The sequence below is a fragment of the Lissotriton vulgaris genome, chromosome 1_2 (genome assembly GCF_964263255.1).
Source record: "Lissotriton vulgaris chromosome 1_2, aLisVul1.2, whole genome shotgun sequence".
Classification (NCBI taxonomy): domain Eukaryota; kingdom Metazoa; phylum Chordata; class Amphibia; order Caudata; family Salamandridae; genus Lissotriton; species Lissotriton vulgaris.
Window position 1 is genome coordinate 181,628,990 of NC_141686.1, and position 9,162 is coordinate 181,638,151.

General features: G+C 40.8%; 1 protein-coding gene across 1 annotated transcript; it reads right to left on the bottom strand.

The window, feature by feature from the left end:
- Window positions 1-498: 498 nt before the first annotated feature.
- Window positions 499-1,467, bottom strand: LOC147734846 (olfactory receptor 8U9-like). Its single transcript, XM_086952508.1, has one exon. The coding sequence runs from the start codon at window positions 1,465-1,467 to the stop codon at window positions 499-501; it is 969 nt and encodes a 322-aa protein (XP_086808634.1).
- Between the last annotated feature and the right edge of the window lie 7,695 nt (window positions 1,468-9,162).

Consider the following 9,162-nt stretch of genomic DNA (forward strand, 5'->3'; position numbering starts at 1 on the left):
GAAATTATATGATAAAATCTGTGTGACACCAATGGTATTCATTTTGTTACACTTCTGCCTATGATTTTAGCACATAGTAATTGACATCTGGACCACTAACTGCCATAAAACATATAGCTTAGCGATTGGATCAGCAGCCTCATTCAGAAATATGAGTGGGTTATGTAAATTTCACATTTCAACTTAAATATTTTGGTTTCAGTGAGATGGACTGCTAGATAGTAATGGTAAATTTCAGATCTGTTTTAGAAGAAGCAATAATTCATTGGTACAACTGTTTGTCATCGAACATGCACTGCACAAGTCATCATACACCATGGCACCTATCTTTAACCCCTTCGATGCTGATGACGAGCTCAGCTCGTCATCACCCACGGGGGTCGTGTGCTGATGACGAGCTGAGCTCGTCATGGTGCCACTAAAATGGCATTTTCCAGCACACAGCGGGAAAACGCCTAGCATCCAAGTGGTTAAATACTGATATGAAATGTCCATGAATTATCTATCAATCGTTTTTGAGCCACAGAGAGGGTTTCTGCAGAATGTTATTTTCTTCAAAGATTCCTTAACTTCCTGATTCCTCAGGCTGTAGATCAACGGGTTGGACATTGGAATTACTACTGTGTACAAAACTGAGGCTGCTCGCTCTGTTTCAGGAGAATAAAGCGAAGGTGGCCGCAAGTACATGAAGAGGACCGCTCCATAGAAAAGAATCACGCATGTTAGGTGGGATGCACACGTAGAGAACGTCCTTTGCCTACCTGCCACAGATGGGATTTTGAGCAAGGCAGATATAATGTAAGTATAGGACATTAATATGGTGACAAGAGATGTGCCACCAACCATTGCTGCACAAAGAAATATCACAGTCTCATTAATGAATGTGTCTGTGCAAGACAACTTCAAAAGGGGTCTAACATCACAGATGAAATGGTCCACCACTCTTGCCTGGCAGAACTTTAACCTAAATGTCAGGCTGACCTGCAACAAAGACTGAACCGTGCCCAGTGCAAAGGATGCAGCTACTAGTTGAATGCAAAGTCCACCAGTCATGATTGTGGTATAATGCAGGGGCCTGCAGATAGCAACATAGCGATCAAGGGCCATCACAGATAATAGGAGACATTCTGTTGATCCAAAGGCAGAGAAGAAGAACAGCTGTGCAGCACATCCAAGGAGAGTAATACTTCCTTCTTTGTTGAGGATATTAGCTAAGGTGTTAGGAACCACAACAGATGAGTAGCAGATGTCTAAGAGAGACAAAGTGGTGAGGAAGAAGTACATAGGTGTGTGAAGGTGAGGGCTGAGCCTAATGAGCAAGATGAAGCTTCCATTTCCTAGAATTGTAATCAGATACATGACTGAGAACACGATGAAGAGAAGGGGTTTTAAATCTGGGTCCACTGCAAAGCCTGCAAGGATGAAATCTGTCAGCAAGGTCTTGTTCACTTCCTCTGACAAAAGCATGCCTATGTAGATATCTTCTAGAAGAAAATGAATAATCTATCAAATTTACATAGAGAAGTAATATAAATGTAATTATGAAAAGAGCATATGGATGGAGGTACATATGGTTGTCTATAATGTTTATTAAGATTTAAATTACAGATCTTTCCCTCAGATTGCCAAGCTGTACATGGAGTGAAAATAACATAGCAATTACCAAAGTTTCAGTGCAGGTAAAAAAATATACATGTCAGTCATCATGAACAACTTTACATGCGATTCATTGAAAACTGCAGTTAAAAGACAGCAGTAAAAGGGAGTTGCAGTCCGTCTTGTGATACACAAGGGTTTGTAACCATGCTGTTGCAAAGCACAGAATCCTTACCAAATGCAGTTGTTCAACATGTGTCTTCAACAACTTTTCTTTTACAATGAAGTATTGTATTTGACATCTGCACCTATGTTCTGTAAAAGGTCAGAGATTACAAAACCAATGCAGAGATAGGGATCTGTGCTCTGTTGCAGGCCTCTTGTCTGCATTTGCAGCTGGCAGCAAGATTTCACAGATGGAGTAGTACCCAGTTTAAACTGCTAGGACAGGATTTGTTTGAATTTGCACTGTGCCAGAACTGTCTTTCTAATTCTGTGCTAAAGAATTGCCTGGCACATTGAAGAATCTGGGCATAAATAGAGCAGCATATTTGGCTGAACATTTCTACTTTAGGAGCTCATATAAAAGAGGCTGTAGGTGGGCATAGACGATGTTTACCACAGGGATACAATCTTACAACTACATGTGTGATGTCATCACCCATTTTGGAATGCCAACAATATTAAACCTCATAAGACAGAATTAAACTTTTGTAACCAATGGCTAATTTTTCAACACCTTTCTTTACCTACAAAGGTTCAGCTACCCTTGCTCAGAAACTCAAACTATCAGATAATTATGAGCTCTCTCTTCTGTAAGAAAACACCAGACAGTAACTGAAATGTTCACCAACCAAAATAAACACTACACACAAATGTGATTAGCAAGGCAACAATTCAACCTGCCTAGGGGCAAGTGACTTGGTAGAGCCTGATTCTGAATTTGTTGATTCGAGGTTAAGATACTGACTAGGACTCTCCTATCCAACAACAGTTCGTGATATGCTGTTAATATCCATCTGTGGCTATAAAATGAAGTCAAAAGTTATTTAATAGAAACTGAAAATGGTGTAGGCAATGTCCCACTCATAGGCTCGACCAGTACAATGGAAGGACAGGGACGGGTATCAGCTCATTCATGCCTCTTGCAATGGTGGTATAGGAGCACTCTCTACATTTTGACGCTGCTGGGCCCTCAACAAAAATGAAATAAATACATTACAAATAGCAGCAGCGTCTATCCTCCTGTGTCACTTAATCTGGATGAAGTCTGAACCAGCATTGAATAGGGTGATGGTAGCTGATAGCTTCTCCCTTGACCACTCGCTGGAGATACTCTGGCTGTGTTATATCAGGGAGGTGTATTCATCTCTGAACATTCCTTTTATATCCCCTGAGGAGAGTTTCACCTCCGACTATCTGAAAAAAGAACTAAAGATCAGATGGAGAAGTGTGGCTCGCTGGTTAGAGCTGGCAGACCCTGAAGCAGAGGTCAGACCCGGGACCAGGGTTCAATTCCCGACGCGGCAGGGTCTTGTGCTCAAATGTCCACGGACTCGATAATTCTCGCTTCGGTGCCTGACCTAATCATGGGTTCACACTCTGCAACTCTGGGCATTAAGCTTGCTTAATCTCCACAACGGCCCCACGCAGCGGGATGCCTGGCTTTCACCTTGGTGATGCCCGTTAGGGGCTATCTCACAGGGAAAAGCCAGGACGGGTTCACAAGGCAAGCGCCGAGATGCCTCCGGGTAGTCGAGCGCTATATAAGAACATACAAAAAAAAAAAAGATTGAATGGGCTGACGAGGGCTTCAGGGAAGACTTCTGGAAGAGTTTGGTGGTCTAATACTTATCCATTTCCCCAGTGTGCAGGTTGTGGTCATATTCGAGCAATATTCTATCCACTCACTATGGGTACATTTTAACAAGGTTTGGTCTCAATTTAGATCATTTTATGGTGGCTTAACCTTGGGAGACCAATGGACTAAGAAAGGAGGATCTGTTCTTGTGACAGTTGCTTTGTTCAATGCACTATGCACTGTGTTTTCTTTTGCACTTTTCACCCTGCTTTCAGAGTGAGATTTATAAGGCCCCATATTAAAGATTTTGGGTAGTATAGTAAGACCTTGGTGTTTTTACAATCCGTTCCTAACCATGCTCATCAATTTTAAGTTATGTATTCAGTGCAGTGAGCATTCGGAAGCCTTTTCCTTATTTTTTGCCATGACTATATCCAGTTGATTGTGTTTATCAAGTTCTTATTGACATATGCTACTTTTTGCTTTCGAGCTGTGTGCTAGTTGTGGATGTTCATCAGAATACTTATTTATTTATTGATGTATTCAAGTATTTATTAATTTATAAAGTTTTATATAGCGCAAACTTGACCCATGAGGGTATCAGAGCACTTTACATTCAAGATAGTTGCGTTGAAAGTTACATCAGCTACAAGAGCATAGTAAGGTACAGTACACAAAAACAATGTTGCGAGAATTCCAGGCGAAAATTCGTAGGAGGGAGGGGAGGAAGTAGACATAGCAGGGAGACGAGGAGGAACTATGCCCAATACTCGGCTGGATAGGTGACGGTCAAGGTAGACACTAGAGCCAATCTCCTCAATAGCTGTCTAGCAGCTCCATCGGGTATCTGCCATGTTGCTCAGGTCTCAACGTTCAGGAAAACCAGTTTTGAGTTGATATGATTTGAGGAGTTTATAAAGCGCTGGCTAGACCCGAAGGTATCCGAGCGCCTTACCAGAGGATCATTGCAATACAAGGTATATCTAAAAAGATTTATATAGGGCTGGCTGGACCCCGAGGTATCAGAACGCTTTACAAGAGGATCATTGCATTACATGTTACATCAGTAACAATAGCGTAGTAAGTTGCGGTAAACAAAAACACGGTTGAGAGAATTTGCAGGAAAGAGGGGAGGAAAACACAATAGCAGTGTTATTAAACATGTGTTTACTCTCATTGTACTGTTGACATGTCCTGGACTTTTTATATGTGAGGGTAACCAGGTTATCATAACCATTAACATGGCGGACCATTAAGTAAGTTATTGCTTTTAGATTTAGACAGCCTGTGCTGCAACATTCAAACTGGTATGTTTAGCCATTGTGAGTACATACTGAGACGTGTGACTCTGTTTTCAATACATTGTTGATATAATACCTGTGCTGTTTCTATAGTGTACTCTGTTTTAAATGTATTGTTAATATAGTAACTGTGCTGTTTTTATTGTGTACTTTTTTGGTTTTCCATTTGGAAACCGAATAAAGATTAATAATGATTAAGTAAATTGCAAATACATGTTGTCCAATTTACGTCTATTAATCATTGCAAATGTTAAATCCTAAACCCTTGCCATGAAGTTGACAATCCCACTGACAAGGCCAGAGAAGATGGTGCTAAACTAGGTTTATCTCCAGCAGGTAAAACACCATCTTCCAAGTAGATTTGTCAGGATGTTGTATTGTGTGTTTACCTGTAATCTTTATTATCATGTCATATCATTCCCTTGAACCTGAAGGTTTCATTGTGGTGCAGGGAGTCAGTTCCTCCTTGAGCTCCTCTTGCTTCGCATGGTTAGAGAAGCGTGTGCACTGCTTAAACGTGAAGCTGGTTCGCGTTGGCAATGAACATTGAGTCGTCGTTTGAAGCCTTTTATTATCTTGAGCAGGGCATTTCAATTAAGGAGCATTTTGTGGCAACTACTGGAATATTCAATCAATCTTTGCTGTCTTTTTTTTGTATTACTACAATGTGATTATTGCATATCTGTTATGTCACTTTGTGTGTATATGAAAAGGCTTCAAACAATTTATTTCATCATTATAGTGGTCCATTTCTCCAACATCCTGGCAAATCTAATGTTAAAAGCAATAAGTCGTTCAGAGCATTTAATAATTATACCATTGCCTTTGATGACAAAGATTTTTCACCAAAAAAGAAAGAAAGAACTTTTATTTAGCATGCTCTGAGTTGTTAGTCAAGATATGTTCGACAAACTTCCTGAAGTACATCCGCCTGCTGGTCAAATCTTTCTTTCGGATGTCAACACTGAGGATATTAGGCGCCTGGAAAAGTGCTTCACTGATCATTAAGCATAATGCTACAAAATCATTGTTTTTTTTTAAAAGGAGCAGTTTGCTGATGAACGTATTTAGGAGTACAAATACTAATTTATGCATTTTGGCATCCAAATGCGAGTTTGGTGAAAATATTTCCACTTACCTGAGAGACCAGTTTGTATTCATTTGTTTTTTTTTAAGAGATTTTACCCTGCAGAATACCAAAGGAAGTGGTAGATACTGTAAAACACATTGAACGTTCATGTGTGTCTGTTATGTCAGCTTTACGTCTGTTAAAGGTATAGCTACTGGTGAGACAGGCTCTGATGCAGTTTGCATCATTTCTGACAAAGGAAAAATGTTGGCTCTGACAAAGGAAGTAATCTTTCTTTACAGCACAAGAAACCCATGTTTTAGATGTCGGTAAAGTTCACACCTGGGGAATAATCATATCCGGCCCATAATTGGCAAGAGATGCTATCAGTGGAGAGATATGGTGCAGCAGCCAGGGCAGCTGACTTCGGAGCACAGGGTTCACGGTTGGCTCCGTGGTTCGATCGCCGGCTCCATTGGCAGCTCAACTTAGCACCGTGGGACTCTGGGCAATAGCTCACCAAGGGGCATATTATCAAGAACAGCGTTAAAATTATCGCCGCTTTAGCAGCAGGAAACCGACGCTAAAGTGACGATAATGGGATTGATAATATGCCCTTGAGAATTCCAATAGAAGCCCATGTTCACACCAGAACATGGCCGCATAACAAGGAAGGAGGTGAAAAGGAAACTAAAGGAAAAACAAAAAGGTGAGCTCAAAGATCCCTAACTGAACCTGAGCAATCCCTTTTAGAACCATGCCGACCACCTATGAAACACCAATCAAGCACTACCCAGACGAAAATCAGCACTCAAAGCCCGTAGCCGAGCGAACAGGGAGGGGCTGGTCTAATGAATTATTCCACATCGGAGATGAGCAAACAGAGCAACTGGTGCAGGTTGTAAGAACAGAAGCAGAACCATCTCTTCAAATCCAGCTAAATGGGTATATCATAATGAAATATAAAGCATTCACAATTTTCTCAACATATTACATCTAATATTGGAAAAAGTAAACAGGATATTGGCTCTAAGTGTTATCTATTTCCAGGTATAAAACGCCTCTATTTTGCTCGAAATCAGATGAGAACATACCTGTGAATAATTATAATATCAATCTTTTAGCTTTTCACCAGGATTTGAAAGGAGAAAACACAACATTTTGCGGGTCCCATACTTACAATATAGAATGTAGAGGAGGAAATTGTTTTTGCAAAGAAAAGAAAACTTAAAAGGAGAAAGGACTGGCAGACCAATAAAACAACCCCTGCAACAAGCAACTCTCATGAGGATCTTATGAGAGGCCAACACACTGTGATATGATTCTAGGACATGAAAGCACTGAATGATTATTCATTCCTCTTGCTATGCGTGTACCATAAAATTCCAATGATCTGCTAATACATGATGAACTATCATTCCTTGCCGTCCTGATGGGACATGTATTTACCCATGCTTGTGTTGATGATCATATAGCACAAGCCTAGTGTAGTACTAGTAGTGTGGCGTGGTAGAGTAGTGGAAATGGTATACTACTGCATTTATTCCATATGGGAAGAATTAAACAGCTCTGTTTACTATACTCTTAAAAAAAGAAACAACAAGAAATAAAGCAGCTCCAAAGCAGTTTCTGGTGTTTCATGAGCAAATAATAGCTCATTTGAAGAATAAATAATACAGGAAGGTTAAATATCATCTGCACAAGTGCATCTTCAGTACTGTCAACACTTAATTCATTATTGATCATTCTTCTCGCTGTGGAGGCCCTGTTTGAATTGCCCCGTCTCAAAGAAAGTCACAGTGGCATTTTGTTAAAAACAAAACCCTCTAAGTACATGTTTAGGTGGCAGTAATAAACAGATGGCCCTCTGTAAACTAGACGTAAGTGTTGCAAATAGTGGCAGGGAGTTCTTGGTTTTCTTTAGATACGGATTTCTATAAAACCAGCTGCCTTCAGACTGAAAACATGAAACAAAATTCTAGAGGAATAGTCTCATTTAGGATAAACACATTTTGAAGAGCCATCATCTCGGTATTGGCCCAAACAGGTCCGGAATTCTATCATTGCTGAAAAAACATCTTTCAATTGAGGTTTCATCTCTATATAATAAAGTTCAAATAGTGAGGAGGCTGCCTAACTAACTGAAGTCTTATTTCGACATGTAGATCCCCTACAATATTGCAACTTGGGAGCCCTAAAGTCTTCCTCCAGCTTTCACGCTCAATCATTTAACAATGACGTAGTGCTGTAGAAAATTTAATTTTGAGAGCTAAAGACTGGACATTTTATTACATTTTCCAAAGGTCCAACTTACCGGCTACTTCACTGTGACCAAACAAAGGAAGGTTTCATTAAACCAAGACAGCAAGCATTATCTCAGTTGTTACAGCAAAGCTATAACGCCCAGTTATCTCGCAATATGAAATCTTTTATTTTACCCCTTGCACACTGCACTAATTCTCCCACTGTGCAGGCGAATTAGCGAGTGGGTGGGATTCGGACAGCCCCCGGCCGTCCTCTGCTCACGTCCTCCGTCACATGGGACGGCCGGGGGCCGTCCGCAGCACCGAAGGGATTCACATATATTATTCACATTAAGTTTGTTGCAGAGGAGGCAGCCAACATTTCAGTGCAAACCGACCTCAATTCTGTCCACATGAGCATCTTCATCAACATAGGATAACATTCTAAGGTTCAATACATTGAATACTGGCCTTAGTAAATCTGCAGAAGAAAATTGGCCAGACTTAAAGCTACAGCAGAAAATAGCTCCAGTTACACCCATCAGGCCTCCACAAAAGGACACCTGACTGCCCACCCTATTTAGAGATCCCGCCTCCCTGGTAGGGATCTTGAACGCCTTCAATGCAGCCACCAGAAGAGAGGTTGCACTGAATGTATACAACTTTGACAAGTAAACATAGCTTTGCCCGCATGGCAGTGTTTTTTTTTAATTTTTTATAAACAAACTCCCTGTGTATTGGGATCATTCATTTATTTCAGTGCTAGGGACCACCATGCGTTACAACAACGTACCTGGCGGGGAAACCGTGTGGTGGATGCACCATCATGAAAAGGCTGGACTGTCATTCAAGGAAGTTTTGAAGCCCTACGGTTGGGTACCCACACAATGGACTCAGGTACACTGACTTCCATGAACGGGGTATATGCAGTTTTCATTCTAGGTTACGCCCAGCAAACAAAGTTTAAGTACCCCCCCCCCCTAGAATTGGGAAGCAGAAGAGAAAATTGCCATGAGATTGCATCAGTATAGGGGTTTGACTAAGTGAATATTTGAATGGCCTATAAATAATGTCTTCAATGGATATTTAGGGGCATATGTATGAACTTGTCAAGCAGTGCAGCACAACAAGTAACCTTGCTGCGCTGTACTG